General features: G+C 36.3%; 1 protein-coding gene across 2 annotated transcripts in view; it reads left to right on the top strand.

Moving 5' to 3' along the window:
• The window catches only part of CUL5 (cullin 5), a 34,368-nt gene extending 18,278 nt beyond the window's left edge, over positions 1 to 16,090 (top strand). For both annotated transcript variants that reach the window (XM_054828922.1, XM_054828932.1), the window contains 11 exons: positions 2,578 to 2,708; positions 3,446 to 3,553; positions 4,163 to 4,227; positions 6,274 to 6,406; positions 6,928 to 7,059; positions 7,714 to 7,837; positions 8,587 to 8,762; positions 8,879 to 9,040; positions 9,737 to 9,855; positions 11,161 to 11,284; positions 12,440 to 16,090. In XM_054828922.1, the coding sequence (XP_054684897.1) occupies positions 2,578 to 2,708; positions 3,446 to 3,553; positions 4,163 to 4,227; positions 6,274 to 6,406; positions 6,928 to 7,059; positions 7,714 to 7,837; positions 8,587 to 8,762; positions 8,879 to 9,040; positions 9,737 to 9,855; positions 11,161 to 11,284; positions 12,440 to 12,634 (1,469 nt within the window). In that variant the 3' untranslated portion in view covers positions 12,635 to 16,090. The remainder of the gene's footprint in view (positions 1 to 2,577; positions 2,709 to 3,445; positions 3,554 to 4,162; positions 4,228 to 6,273; positions 6,407 to 6,927; positions 7,060 to 7,713; positions 7,838 to 8,586; positions 8,763 to 8,878; positions 9,041 to 9,736; positions 9,856 to 11,160; positions 11,285 to 12,439) is intronic.
• Positions 16,091 to 16,598: the final 508 nt, after the last annotated feature.

Raw genomic sequence — 16,598 nt, 5'->3', positions numbered from 1 at the left:
CACAAGTTGTTTTTTGGGGTTTTGGGTTTTTTGAAGTCTCGGTATCCTGTAGCCATAGAATATTTACTAATGTCTATATGAAGTTTTCATTTCTATGCAAATGTGAAAACCATTTTATGACTTAGAACAGTGTAGAAAATACTTCTAAAGCTAGCATTTCAGAAAATATTTGACCTCAAAACTATGTCATACTGATCTGTTCATCTAGCAGCATGATTTCTGGCAGTAGTCCAGAGCTAAATCTAGAAAGCCACCAAACTTCTTATGAGTATATGTTACAGCCTTTGGGAGAATACAGGAGGCTTATTTAAATGCAGAGCTTCAGAAGGGTTCATCTATAGCATCCAAAGCATCTTTCTTTAGAAACTTGTTGAAGTATTCATGCAGTCCTTTCTTTCCTTGTGGCTATGTCTGCCATGTGATACTGCTTGCTTGCAAAATACTTCCATTTAGTATGTAAGAACTCAAGCATCTCTTTCAAATATTTTTTTTTCCCTTAGACCTACCTATGCTGTTGAAAATGTTTTAATGAAGGATGCAGGTGCAGATGATTAAAAAGTTATTTAAAAACTGGAGCTATACATAGTAATATATACATCTGATAGTATCCTCCGCTGTACTTTGCTTATGCATGTGTCTTTCTGATATTATTCGTCTCAAAGAATTTCATGATGTTTTCTTTATTGAACAGCATGTGACAAAAAAGGGCTGGGTTTATTGGCTATGAGTACTACTGTAAAATACTCTGTTACATTAAGTTACACACTATGCAAAAGAGGGAGAGCCTAATGTTTTCCAATTGAAAACTATCAAAGATGTCATAACTTGCAAATGTTCTTCAGAATTGGCTTAGTGCAGTTTTGTTTGCTTATAGTTTTGGTGATGGGAGGCCTAAATTTTATTCTTGAAATACTTGATAACAGAAATAAAAAGTACGCTTGGCTTTTGGGAATACAAAATGACAGCAGAACTTGTTTAAGTGCCCCAACAACTGCAATATGGATTTCTTTACCTTTGTTTCATAATGTATTCTGGGAGAAATTCCAGTAAAATGTTCCTTTTGGTTTTGTTACTTTGAAGTCTGTCTTTGAAGAATCCAGGGTTTTTTTGTTTTAGGGATGCAACTGAAGTCTTCCTTTGCCACCATTTATTAGGAGAAATCACTGAATATTTTTTCTGGAATTATTCATGCCATCACTAGTTTACATAAACAGATGTAGAACCCTTTAATATATCTTGTTGTTTCCTTTTTTCCACCATCTCTTCCTCCCTCTCACCCTTTTTTAAAGTACAGATGAAAAGATCCAGTAAAAATTGAGGGAGCTTTTTGGACTTACCCTATGTAAAACAGTGCTACCATCATCTACAGTACATCTAAATTGCACTGAGAATATCTCTGACTGCATTTTTTTCTGGTTCCTGAAATCCCACCGTTTAGCCCATTGTGAGTTGTCTACAGTAGTGTTGCAAGTTCTTGTTGAAGGTTGTTGGTAGTATCCATTCTTTAATTTGCATTGTTATGTTCTAAGAGGATTTTTTTTTCCTCTCTGTGCATTGCTTTTCTATTTGATTCTGCACCAGTTGTTGGGATACAGAAGTTGGTAAAGTGTATTTCATCCTCAGTGGTAACAGGATCTTGTAGATGTTACTGACAAAAGTATTGTAGAGGAGAAAACAAAGACAGGGCCTCTGGCTTTTGTCCCCTTTCACGGTACATATAGTGTTGAGGAACTAAGCAAATCTATCAATTTATTTTTTTTTCTAGGAAAAAAAGAATCGGAGTCCATGATCAGTTTATTTTGCTTCATTAAGCAGAGTCCTGTGCTGTGTTTAGTTCCAATCTCTGTGGTCTCTAAAACTCTCTGGTGGCCTTAATCCAGGTGTTCCTTTGTGGACAGCTTTGTCAAGATGATTATTGATGTTTCAGTACCCTTTTTTTTTTTTTTTTTAGCAGTGTTGAAATACCTTCACAAAATGTAGACAAATAAACCATATCAGTTTTTGAACTGGTAACTTTCAGGAGAAGTAAATAAACTTTGGGAAAACAGAAAGGAAAAAGTGCTGTTTACCTTAGTTTTGGTTACTTCAGAATTTGGCGTGCTTTTAATGAAAACAAAACATTGTAGATGGTATTGGAAGATACACAAAGACAGCTCTGTTTGGCTTTAATTCAGGAAAAAAAAAATCTTGAATCTATACAATTACCTGCATAAACTCCTGTAGGCTTCCAACTGAGACACACCCATTTTTGCCAGGGATTTTAAGGCAGTTATACTGAGAACCTGGACATAATCCAAACTGCCATTGACTTTAGGGGGTTTTATTCAAGCTTGTGATATTATATGCATAAGCAAGTATTACGTTGCAATAAATACCTCTTTTTGCCTTCAGAAGAATCTCCTTGTGGTACCAGAATTAGAACAGTATTCAAAACTTTTTTCCTTTTAAGGGTTTATTGGATTATCTGTTCTTTACATACTCAGTATTCCACCTGAGATATCCCTAGCAGAAATGCAGTATATTTGGGTTTTATACAGGTCTTTGACTGGTGACTTTATCAGTATTTGTATCTTTCAGAGTTGCATTTAATGTTTTCACTGATGGATAAAGTTCCGAATGGCATAGAGCCTATGCTAAAAGACTTGGAAGAACATATTGTTAGTGCTGGACTTGCAGATATGGTAGCAGCTGCTGAAACTATTACTACTGTAAGTGTATTATTTTTTAATAAAGTAACAATGAAAAAACAACTTTGCAGAAATGAAATACTCTCTAATTGTGGGACATACATGTGAATGTTTAAACATCAAATCTTGACCAACTGAAAGTTTTAAATGTCTTTCGAATATTTTTTTTATTCCTTACGATTTCAGTTGTAGCTTTAAAACATGAATCCAATTTGCAGTAAAAAGGTTATAAATTAAGTCCCTGGCATACTTAAACGGTAGGATTGTGTTAGCATCTCAATTAAAAAGGCATAATCATTTTTTTTTCCAGAGTTCTAACTTCCTAATGACATTGTAAATTCGCTTTCAATCTAAGAGTGGTTGTTCCGTGTGGAAGTTAAAAGTTTTTTCCCTGCTGTTCTTTTTCAGCTTTTTATCATGTTTTTCTCTGGGTCTAGGAGGCCTGAGTATCTGCAGCAGTTAGGATGTATCTTTTATTGGTTCTTAAACTTTTTTTATTTAGAAGTTGTTACACAATATTTGAAAGTTATATATTCTTTTCTTTATGTATATATGTTGGAAATACTATCCTGAAAGTCTGTGTTGAGTCTTACACGCTGTAGAGCTCTGCAGTACAGAGAATAAAGATAAAATGCTAATTCATAGTATGCAGGCTTGAGGATGCTACGTTATTACAGATCAGGGAATTCAGTGTAAGCTCACACTGAATTCTGTGGAGCCTTATTTTTTTTATTTGATTTTTGCCTCTCTAACTTTAGGATTCTGAGAAATACGTAGAGCAATTACTCACACTATTTAATCGATTTAGTAAGTTGGTTAAAGAAGCTTTCCAAGATGATCCAAGATTTCTTACTGCAAGAGATAAGGTATGTGTTTCTGCTGATCATATGTTTTCAATTTAAGAAGTGTTGTAATTCATATGATAATGTCTCTGAAATCATTGTGCCCATTCACTGTTAAATCTAGAAGCTGCTCTTACTCTAGTAAATATGTAGACTAAAATATTGATGAAACTTACTGCCAACTGATTAGCTTTTCATTTGTGTTGTAGTCCTGTATAAAGTTGTATTTGTGTTTAGCTTTGTAATGTCATTAAGCACATCTGAAGATGATTTTGGTGTTGAGCACCTTAAGGTCTGATTCAGCAACATACTTACGTTTAGAATTTACTACATATTTGGGTGTAGTCTCATAACTGCAGATACGCAACCCGCTCCATGCAATCGCTTTCTAAGTTGTTGCTTAAAGGAAAGTAGAATGTTAACAGAAAAGAGGAAAATGTAAAACACCAGTTAATGGGAAATTGAGTCATAGGATTTGAACTCTCACACTGAAAATCAAATCCACAAACTTTGAGCTAATAAAAACTGATTAATTTCATGTTACAGTAATCTAAAAAGAGAGGTAAGACCTTTATGATTCATATGTTAAAGAAAGGAATTGAGTGAAGCACTAATAATCTAATTCTTTTTCAGGCATACAAAGCAGTTGTGAATGATGCTACAATCTTTAAACTTGAATTGCCATTGAAGCAAAAGGGGTAAGCCATATAGACTTAATGTGATTCAGGGTTTTTAAATTGCTAAAGATAGAGCTTCTCCTAAAATATCTCTTCAAAAAGTAACACTGCGTTTAAAAGTGCTTTGTGTTCTTTGCATTATGGAATTTCAGATTGCTTATCAACCTCTGGTGAGACACTCTTCATGTGGCAGTGGATCAGTGAATAGCAGCCTGTTTCAACTCAAATTTATTTGTAGTAATTGGGGATCTATTCTTTTATAGTAATGAGTCAGTTTGTTAGCTGAGCTTAATAATACCTTCCTGGGTTATTAATTCTAAAAACCTGAGCTGTATAACTCTGCTGCAGCTTCAGTAAAAGTTCTGGTGAAAACTGAGGCAGTAATCTCTATGGGAGTAAGTGTGGCTGATTAAGGTGTAACCATCCACAAGCTGTTTACCACCACCTCCTATGCCAGCTGTGAATGAGACCTGTTTGGGTGTGTTAACGGTTTTGTTTCAGTCCTGGATTAACCAGGTTAGTTTAAACAACTTCCAGTAGATTAAGCAGACCTGTCTGACTCAAGAAGAAAACTATACTTACAGTAGCCACTCTACTAACTCAGCCAAGAGAAAGTAGCAGTCAGTTAATAGATTGTTAACATTTAACATGTAATGTGCCACTTGAGTAGGTATCTGTATATATTTAGGTGGTTGGGATTGCTTATATATAGTTTGTAGTTTGATTTGCTACAGAAACAAAGCTTATGTAGCTGGGCGACCCGCTTCCCTTTCCAATTATTTCTTCTTAGGAGTGGATGGATATAAATATCTGTTCAGCATTCTGGTTCTTATTGTGTTTGGTTTTGGACTAACGGTAAGCCTGGACAGGGATTAGCCTTACTAGTTTTATGTTATTGGAGAAATACCTTCACAAAAGACTGGATCCCTGCTTTGTATACTTCATATAGATGTAGGCAAGGTAGAGGAGTTTTTTAGGCGTCTGCTAAGGTTTTCATTTCCCCCGGGAACATCCAAATCAGTACCTCATTCAAACTGTGTTTCACTCTTAAAGCTAAACCTGCCTAGTGATTTCTTAGAAACCACCATGATGGCGACAGTCTTCTGTTCAGCATTCTTCTTCCCAAGCTCTTTTAAGTTGTCTATGTATGCAGCTTGGTTTAAGTAAAACGCAACTTCATCCTGCTTAACTTGTGCTATTAAGTTCAGCCTAAGAATATGGAATTTGTTAATTTTTCATTGCTGTGAGGATCTTGAAGATTCCTGTTCCAAAATAACCTGGGAACACATTGACTAAATAAGGGTTCTGTCTTGTAATAACCAGAAGACTAGTGATCTGCTTTTACTCCAAATGGTCTTCAGGAGGACAGAAGACAGTAGCCTGCAAGCTGCTTCATGAATTAAAAAGGACAAGTTGTCTGAAGAGTTTTAGTACTGTCTGCAGTAGTTGATGAGAGGGTGAGAGAATGAGCAAGAACACTGGATTCCTGAACATGCCCACAGCTTCTTACCTGCTATTTTACTCGCTGCCTTTGCAATCAAGGTGGTGCCATCTGACCCTAGAAATAGGGATTGGTCCTTGGCACTATTTTATTCACCAGTCTAGACAGAGGTTGAGAACACAACCTTGTTCTTGCATGCCTTTTGAAGTCAGTATGCTGTAGCATCTTCCTGTTCAACTTTAATCTGCTTTTAATCTCCAAGCTGTTAGTCTGCTGTTTCCACCCGTTATAAAATTATTTTACATCCTGTTACTATGCAAAAGATGTGTTGGGTTTTGCAGTCTGTGAAATTACATGCAGGAGGCTGTTTTTGAGACTTTCATTAGAGCACAGTGACAAGATAAGTGAAACATTTCACTGCAACATTTGTTAATTCTTTACTGGAATACTTAATTGCCACACATTATTTAGTTGCTTCAAACTGTAGTTTGAATGTAATCCTTCATTGTCAGAGTTCTAAAATTAAAAGCAGTCAGGAAGAGTGGTCTGTCTTGTCAACAGTGTGACTACTTCAGAATAGCAGGATTCTATATGGTTTAAAGATATGTTGTTGTTCTTTTATTTAGTGTTGGATTGAAAACACAGCCTGAATCCAAGTGCCCTGAGCTTCTTGCTAATTACTGTGACATGTTGCTAAGAAAAACACCACTAAGCAAAAAACTAACCTCTGAAGAAATTGAAGCAAAGCTTAAAGAAGTGGTATGTTTTTGCTTTCTACTTCAGTTATTCTGAAGAATGAATTTGTTTATTCCCTTATGTGGGTCGAGGCCTTGATCTTCAAAAATAGTTATGCAAGGTGTAATAATAGGGAAAAGAGTTTATTATGTCATCAAGTGTGTGTGTGTGTTTAAATCTTGTAAACCATACAGTGTTTCATGTCTCTGTGTCAGTTCACAAAATTAATGCTATATCAGATTGTAATGTATTTCAGTAACTAATGTTAGTCTAGAAAATAATACAGGAGACCTTTACATACCAGTGCCAATGTCTTTTCTGATTTAAGAGAAGGTTCTTGATGGTTGACAGATGAAGGAATTGGAGGTTTGGTGTTATGAAAGATTCATAGTGGATGCCTTTGATAGTATTAACACAGTTGCTCTTAAGGCAATGTCAAGTAGCCTTTTTCTACTTCATAATCTACAGTGGCATTAGATCAGCATTCAAAGACTTGTCTGATTGACATTGCAAATAAATATATTAAAATCTATTTTTTTTGACAGCTTTTGGTACTTAAATATGTACAGAATAAAGATGTTTTCATGCGATATCACAAAGCTCACTTAACAAGACGCCTGATATTAGATATATCAGCTGATAGTGAAATTGAGGAGAATATGGTGGAATGGCTCAGAGTAAGTAGCCTGACATCTATCTTTGGTTGTGCCTCTTGCTCGTGGTATTAATTCCCACTCCTGAACTTAGATATCCTTCTTGCTTAGGTGTGTTCTATCTTAAATTGCAGGCCACTCAGGACATCTTATACTTCTGTTTTATTGCAATACTTTATGAAAGTAAAACAGTTTAGCTCTTTTCTAAGAGAAATGTTAGCCTAATAGTGGTAGTGATTTCAGAATATTTCATATATGATTATCTGAAGGCTTCATATATTCCCTATACAAATGAGGGAAGTGCAGTGTAATTGTTGTTTAGGTATGTATGTAATTTGAGATGTGTTCTAATTGTGAAATTTTATGTAGATTAGAATGTTATTTGCATGCCTTAAACATTCCTTCAAATATCAGAATTCACTGATTCCTTAATGCATGTGCATGTTCTTCAACACTTGGATTTCTTTAAAAGAATCATCATGTGCCCTTAAGGCATAACTACTTATGATCCATGCAAAAAAACTTTATATTGCATTGCAGATTAACTGTTACTGTAAAGTGGTGATACCTGTGTACTTTAATGCTTTTAATTTTCTTGAGTTTATTATTTTAAAAAAAGGGGGAGGGGTTAGTCATAGTTGTCTATGTCATAGTTTAGTGTTCTGTTTGTTTATACAGGAAGTAGGAATGCCAGCAGACTATGTAAACAAGCTGGCTAGAATGTTCCAGGATATCAAAGTGTCTGAAGACTTGAACCAGGCCTTCAAAGAAATGCACAAAAATAATAAACTTGCTTTACCAGGTATGGTTTTCAAATGATTTGCTATTTTTCATTTCTCTTAGTGGAAAATTAATTCTGTTGAATCTTGAGTTAAAAATTTTATCAACTGCAGGTTGAATATAGTCTTCAGGGCATTGTTATCCCTAGATTGGAAGTGTCTGTAGACTCTACTTTCTCTTACAGTTGACACTGGAGCTATATCGTTCTGTAAGTTATTGTGGGTTTTCATTATCAGCAATCTCGTAGATGCAGACTCCCTACTCTTGTAGTTAAATTCCAAGCAGGGGCTTAAATCGGTATCAATGAGGTGAATGCCTGAACTACCCCCTTCTTTTGTGCTCTCATCATTCTTCATGAGTGCTTCACACTGTGCTCCTCCTTTACCTGCCAGCAGGAGAGCTGGGTGCATGCTATGAAGAGCTCAAATCACATTTCTGAGATTAAATTTCACTGATGAGAGAGGCTGGGGAACATCCAGCTTTGGACCTGCTACTGCTGAAAACCCTTGAGTAGTGCTTACAAGCATCAGCTATAAAGCTGCATCAGGGCTTAAGGAGCTTTGTAGAGGCAAGTGAAAAAAACAGATATTCAATCAGTGTTGCTGACAGAAAGCCAGTGAGGCATAAATAGAGTACCTCATGTTAAGTAGGTAGGCACCCTGCTACTTTCTGAAAATTTGGTCCTTCATAATGATATTTAGAGTAGAAAAAAAATGCATTTTATTTATCTGTTATACCTGGAGATTCATATAATCCAATATTGTCTTACAGCTGATTCTGTGAATATAAAAATTCTAAATGCTGGCGCCTGGTCCCGAAGTTCTGAAAAAGTATTTGTCTCGCTGCCCACGGAATTAGAAGATCTCATCCCAGAAGTTGAAGAATTTTATAAAAAGAATCACAGTGGTAGAAAACTGCACTGGCACCACCTCATGTCCAATGGAATTGTAAGTGTATCGTTTTCATTGTATCGATATCAATGACTACTTTCTGTGTGTTTATCATAGCAGGAAAGTTTGTGATCCAGAAAGGCTTATAAGTAAAATTGTCATTCTATTCACAGATAACCTTTAAGAACGAGGTTGGCCAGTATGACTTGGAGGTGACAACGTTTCAGCTAGCTGTGCTGTTTGCATGGAACCAAAGACCCAGAGAGAAGATCAGCTTTGAAAATCTTAAACTGGCAACTGAACTCCCTGATGCAGAACTTAGGAGGACTTTATGGGTATTTCCCTTTCTCTTGAAACAGATTTCTTCCTGACTTTTGTACTCTGAAATACTGGATTAGTATTCTTAAAGTGCTGTCAGATAACACTTTGAAACTGAAATGTGAACGCACTTCTTGCTAATTAATCAGTTGTAATGCTGGCCTCTTGCAATACTGTGGAGCACACACAGCCTTTATGTTAACACATTCTCTCTACCCAATATTATCTAACTTAAGCTTTTGGAAACAGCAAGATCTTTTTGACCACACGCTGCCTAAAGCACCCAGTTGTGATTGTGGTTTGTGGAGTGGGACTGGTCTAATTCTAGGAAATCAGTGGCACCTGATAAATATATGTTACTTAAAAATAACTTCAGTGTTTGCTTTATCAGACTTTTAATTATTTATCTCAAGAATAAAGAGACAAATCACATAAATCAGATTCAACACCACTTCTGTGGCTGTGAGTTCGTGCATTTTACTACTTTGTATGATTTTATATATGCTAACTCATTTCAGAAGATTTGATAAACTGTGTCCCCTCTCTGGTTTTCCAGTATCTTCATGTTGCCTTCTGGCAGCTCCGAACAAGGCTACGTGGTTCTCTCACTACAGTCTGCACAGCAGTGAACTATGTTCTTAAAAAGTAATTGTTTCCATTTAGAAAGTCTGGTGTTTTATTTTCATTCTTTCCCCCCTCCCTTTTCTCTGTAGTCTCTTGTAGCATTTCCAAAGCTGAAACGTCAGGTTTTATTGTATGAACCTCAAGTCAATTCACCCAAAGACTTTACAGAAGGAACCCTCTTCTCGGTGAACCAGGAGTTCAGTTTAATGTAAGACAATGTTTAAAAAGTAAAACAACAATGTACTATTTTGTAATTAAAGGAATTTACATTAAGTTAACCTTCATCCTTGAAAGTTTTCAAGATTCAGCTAGACGCATGCTTTGCTGCCCTGTCCTCACTTAGTTTTGGCAAAAGTCATGCTTCAAGTAGGTAGTTGGACTAGATGACCTCCAGCAGCCCCTTCAGGCAAACATTTCTATGATTATGATTTCTGTGAAATTAAATTTCTTAAACACCTAGGGATGAGGCACAAAATTGGAGGCTTTGCTATCTTCCTGTTACTAATGAGCCCATGAAATTTCATATAGGAAGACAGCATGTAAGCAGAGCAGTAGTGCTGTATTGATTATTACACACACAGAGAGTTTCAAAAGCAGAGTGATAAGTTTCAATGGGAAATGAAACTGCTTAATAGTATGGTATGTTGTCAAAAGCCATGATTTTTGATGTGGCTTTCACTAGAGAGGAGTGTCTGTATTTCAGTGAGAATTGCAGTGCTTTTTTACTGGTGCTTTGAAATCCTTCAGAGCATAAGATGATATCAAGAGACAATATCTGAATGGTATATACTACATTCAGCAAGTTTTACTTTGCTTTTTGCCTCTCTTTATTATCAATGACTCTGATTAGAACTGGCTGCTTGCTAGTGACCTCAGATTCTGGGCCTCATTCTCAGTAGCAGCTGCACATCTGGATCTGTGGAGAGAGAGGTGACAAGCTTTCCTGGGGCTTAGTTTCTTGCCCATTGCCATGACATTTGTTCCTGTCATCAAGATCATGAGCTGTGGGAAGCGATAAGAGGTCATGACAGAGGCAGCAGGCTGTACAGAAAGTTTGTGGGTGACCACTGAAGAATGCTGTCAGCTTTTGTTATGATAGCTGATATTTGTCCTTTTTTTCTGCTAGACAGACAGTTCTTTTGATGGAAAATGAACTAGTCCAATTTCTTGAACTTTGTGGTAAAAACTTCCCTTAAAGACCCCTAGTTTTATATAATTAAACTGAAATACATTTCTCTGAATTTTTATTTTTAAAAATAGTTAACTTTTCACCTTTGGACACTGTCAGTTTCAGCTGATAATTTTTTTTTTTGTACTGCTGGTATATTCAGGTTTATTATGCAGAGACATTGGCATTGAGCTTTGATTTGTTAGCCAGCTATCTCACTGCTGCAGTGCTAATAGCCTATAAATATCTGATATGTGATGGTACTCCTTGCTGCTGTAATTTAACAGGAATTCCTTAACTGAAAATATATTTTTTGCTTATTTTCATACAATGTAACTTTTTCAGAAAAAATGCTAAAGTTCAGAAAAGGGGCAAGATAAATTTGATTGGTCGGTTGCAACTTACTACAGAGAGAATGCGGGAAGAGGAAAATGAAGGAATAGTCCAGCTAAGAATATTACGAACCCAGGCAAGTAAACTGCCAGAGGAATATAAAATTACCCAATTTCTTTGATTGTATTATGCTGTCCACATTTGAATGTTATGTATAAAATGAATGCTTTTGAATCCCGTTAGAACTTAGTTTTGCGATTTGGCTTAGATCCTTTGTGAATACTGGATTTTGCAGATGTGTTTGTGGAGTTGTAGTTGTCAGCCTCCTGTTCTGATGTATCAAATCCTTGTTTTTAGAGAGGACAAAGCAGATATTAAGCAAGCGGTGAAGGCATAACTGTAGTGGTGGGTGGCAGCAGCAAATGGTAAAGTTGACTGACTTGAACCACCAACGTGAACGAACAGTATTGTTGATCTTGAGATCTCTTTGACTGCTCTGTATGAAGAGAGTAATCTTAGAGGTGGGATCACGCTTTAGTAATAGCAGTATGACTTTTTGAGAGGCCTTCTCTTTAGAAGGAAAGTTTGTAAGTACATCTTAGATGTACACACTGGAGCTTCCTGCTTTGTGGTTGGTTGTCCTTCAGTCAGGTACTCCTGTCAAATCTTTTGAGCTGATGCTTCTAAAAAAACCTGAATTTTTTCAGGTATCAGAGATCATTACCTACAATGGAGTCTCACAAATTCCGTCTTACCTTCAAATTGCAGGTCTCCTTCTAACAGTCCGATTAGGTTCTAGGCCATGCACATTGTGAATTCTACCACCTGACTTAACATGTTGGCCATACCTCCAGCAGAAGGATTAATGCCTGGTTGTATTTATGAAAAGAGGGCTCCTCGTGAGTTCCAATTTGATGTTAAGCATGCATTTCAAGAGGTATACACAAGGTATATGACGTCACTGTGGAAATGGTGACTTCTGCTCAGAGAGTGAATGAACATTAGGTTTTAGTGAGTAATTCACACTCTAGGTATAAGATTCAACTGCAGATTCTCCTTTGGCTGGACTTGTCTTATTTCTTGCTTCATTTTTTCCTTTATCAACTTCTTTGTAAAAGCAGTTCAGTATCTACTTAGGTTAAGAAATGCAGCATATATCCCATTTTTAAGGAAAAAATACAGATTTCCTTGCTGTCCTGCCTTACCAGGAGCCCCTTATTAATGCTGTGTTCATTTTGTCACTTCACCCAGGCATCTCAAAAAAATTAATTTTTTTTTTGTCCCCCACCAGGAGGCTATCATCCAAATAATGAAAATGCGGAAGAAAATTACTAATGCCCAGCTTCAGACTGAACTGGTAGAAATATTGAAAAACATGTTCTTGCCACAAAAGAAAATGATAAAAGAGCAAATTGAATGGCTTATAGAGCACAAATATATCAGAAGAGATGAGTCGGATATCAACACCTTCATATATATGGCATAATTTGAGGACTCTGCAGGATGCTGAGAACATAAATGGAAGGGTGCTTGGACAGACAGCTGCAACAGCTTGTGCTGCAGAAGGACTTGTTTTGACTTTCATTACATATTAAAATCCCTGCCTTACCTTACAGAGGACTATATTTTGCCAATCTCATTCAGCTAGCATGATGGCATTCCCTTCATGTTGCACACTTTTAACAGCATGCTGTTTTGTGGGAAACTTGCATTCATGAAGAGCCCATTATGAACTTTTTAAAGTAGATTTGATTTACACCCACCAGGAAGAATAGAGGTTTGGGTTTTTAGATGACCAGTACTTGCACAAGGAAAAAATATTCAAATATTCATGCACTGAGGAACTGCTATTAGTTTTGTTTTGGGTTTGGGTTGGTTGGTTGTTTTGTTTTTGTTTTTTTTAAATGCAATTAGGACTAGAAGTAGCACTTTCACTTTTGTGTTTTGGATCAACAGAGTAACGTACTGTCCACCTTAGATCCTTTTTATGTAATAACATTTGAGAGACACAACCACGTGCATCACAACTGATATGTATTTGTTACAGTTAAAACCTGTTGGCTAGAGCAGTGCTTCAATCTAGTAACTGGATTTTAATAATTGACACATAAGTGACATAAAAGTAATTCCAAGTCATGGGTGATATTTTTCCTTAAGCAAGAGATCATTGTTTTTAAATCATTTGCTGTAAACAAGTGGATATACATTATTTGTTACCTTATTTGGACAGATGATTTGCTACAATCCTTTTTGAGAAGGTAAAGCTTTCTTGAATGATACTTCACTGTAAAAGCAGTTTTCATGGGTGGGTCTGTTATATTGAACAGAAATATTAAGTGTATTTCCTTGTACATTTAATATTTGTATTCCAAATATTAAGTATGACTACATATATCTGAATGCATTAAAGAGTAATTGATGCGCAACTCCCCCAGAAAGAAAATAACATTTGAAGATCCCTGTACTAATTCCTCAGTGGTAACTTTATATAGACATGCAAGATTAATCCAGTTGGACTGGTTTGTTGCTTAGAAGACAACATCTTTATATGAAAAACAAACCCTCTGCTTTTTATTTTGAAACTGGCAGGGTAGGAAATAAAATTCTAAGAAAAATGGTAAAAAGCTAAGGAAAAATACCTTGTTTAGTGTATGCAGAGTGTGCCAAATACACATCAGGAATTTCAACTTTTTAATGTTACCTCTTCTATTTTCAATCATCTTAAGTAGTCGTTGGGCACTGCCTGCCTCTCTGCTACTCTGAAATGTCCCAGCATGTACTGGACTGATAACATGAATCACTGGAGCAGAGTGTCTGTCTTGGGACAAAAGGTAAGTTGTGCTTTACTCAGTTCCGTATGAATATTCTAGAAATTGCAAGTGTGCGAATTTTTTTTTTAATTAACCAGTTCAATATCTAAAGGTCTCATCATCTTTGATGATTGAAAGGGGGAAGAGGATCCAATTAACTTTAGTCAAAAAGGAAAAGCTTCCAGTAAGTAGGAGGAGGAGTTTTGCTTTCACATGGTTGCAGTAAAGTATGAAGTAAGAGTGGTTTAAAAGCAAACTCTGCAAGAATGGCTGTTTGCACCCTTAAGCAGGCTGCCCGCTCTATTGCTAATGTAAATGCCAATGTGACTGCCTGAGAACAGTGTGTACTTGAACATCTCTTCAAGTAAGAAATTTTTGGTAGTGAGGGTTTCATGAATAAGAGATGGAGAGAAATCGAGACCTGGCCTGTTCCCATCAATTGAAATCCTACAGCTTATGTTACATGCTTTTATTGATACTTAAAAGCAGATGCTGTTTAAAAATATTGCATCTTTTATGTTGGCCCTGTGGTGTTGCGATTCAGAATCAAAAGCAAGTGGTGCTCTGTGTAGTTAACCGGTAAAGCTATTCAAACATAAGAAAACAAAATTCTAATAAAAAAAACCTTTATGCTGCAAGACTTTCAGTCTTTGTAACTTAAAAGTAATAAATGCTTACTTGGGATAATTGGGAAAATCGTGATAGTGTGAGCACACTCTTTTCACCATAAACAATTCCAGCCCTTAACCGGAGAAGAACAGGTGTGAAATTGTCCCACAGAAAGAGCTGCAAAGGGGGTAATGCTGATTTTTTGAAGCCATCGGTTTCAATTTGAGAGAGAAGTTTAAGAGACTGCATCTCAGATCCAACTGTTTAGGAAGCTGGAGTGTATGCAGAACGCAACAGGTTGCTAAAAGCTAAGGAGCTACACATTCCCTCAACTAGTAAATATAAAGTAATACAACCTACATGTTATCTCTATATTTCTCAGCACCTGGGATGCAGAAATACAATTGGTAATGTGCCTATGACATGGTCGTTTTTCTTTAAATATATACCGGAAATGGATGTCGGGGTTTTTTACTAAACGAGACTCACACCAGCAAATTTGTTAAAGATGCAGAATCACGTTTAGCATCCTTCATCAGGTCACTTTCACCAATATGCACTTAAAACTAGTATCACCTGGGGCACAGGGAGATACCTGGGGTAAACTGTTCTTTTGGGGAGGGTAGAGTTCAGATCTAAACGACAATGAACTATTCTTCACTTGCAATATGGCAACAACGCACTTTTAAGGCTGCAGTTTTTAGCTATGAACATATATGTCCAAAGACCTAGCTTAAAGAGGTGCTGCATCTGAAAAACATGTTGCCACACACACTGCCACGGTGAATAGCTATGGAATGAAATCTGGTGGAGAAGGGGGGGGAATCACTCGTAATGGGTTTAATTAAGAAATACTGTTAAATCTTTCTCTGTCCCAACAACTTGATGAGGATCTCAGTTTCAATTCTGAAGTCTTCCATTTTCCTCTTTCCACAGTTGGTGTCCCTAACTTCTATTTTTACTCATCTTTCATTTGTTATGACTGTAATGCAATTACATTTCCAAAAGACAATGTGACTTTCTCGTTTTCACCTTTTTTAAACTTAATATAAATGTTCTGAATGTTCATGTGTTGCATTTATTTGCATTGGGATGCCATTGTCCTGTAAAGTGCAAATTTTAAAAATACAATTGGCAAAAAGATTTGATAGTTTTACAGAAAGATTTGCTATCTTAAATTCAAACTGTTTTCTATTTTCATCCAAATGACTGGGATGCTATCTTTGTAATTCTTTGAGGTCATATTTGTGAAATAAACAATACATGAAAGCTTTCCTGTCATATACACTATATGTAGTCTGGAGTGTTGAGCAAACTTGAGTTCCCGAGTTGTAATATCTATCTACGTATGGTATTTACAATTTTGAATGTGTGCCACTACCAACATAATAATGCTGTACAATTTTGAATGGTGGTAGTTTCTGTATGGCAGTCCAGCTGAACTATTTTGATGTACTGCTTAATTTTTGAATTTTATTTTTTAAGTTGTATAATTTATTTTCTTGCAAAATAAAAATGTAATATAAAAGACTACAAGGTATTTTTGTGTCTTCCCCTGCAAAATTTTTAAGTGGAATTCAGGTGCTGCTCCTGAAAAATACCGCTATGAAATTTGCCTGATTCCAAGTCCTAAAGTCTGTTATGATCAGAATGGTAAAAAAAGTAAAGACTTCCAGTTCCTTTCTTGTTACAATTTTTCAAGTGCTTAAGGTTATATGTAGAGCTATTTAGTCTTCCAAATTCTATGTAAAGATTAGCTGTGGTCTTTCAATTTAAATTTGTCAAAGCCTGCCATGCCAAAAGTGGCTGGGGGTGCCTGACTTTATGGCATTTTGAAAAGGGTTGCATCTCTGCATAACTTACTGGGATGTACTTGGATTGCTGAATGTTGTGGTTGATTTGTCTCTGCAATTACTTACAATGAGCATCACTGATAATTACTGGTGGTGTCACCAGATTATCGGGACCTTCTGGTACCTGATCCTGCAGTAAACAAACAGTGATGTGGGAGCAGCCAATCGCCCGAAGGAG

Source organism: Grus americana, chromosome 1 (assembly GCF_028858705.1).
Source record: "Grus americana isolate bGruAme1 chromosome 1, bGruAme1.mat, whole genome shotgun sequence".
Classification (NCBI taxonomy): Eukaryota; Metazoa; Chordata; class Aves; order Gruiformes; family Gruidae; genus Grus; species Grus americana.
Note: the sequence above shows the minus strand (reverse complement) of the source record. Positions and strands in the feature narration are given on the sequence as shown.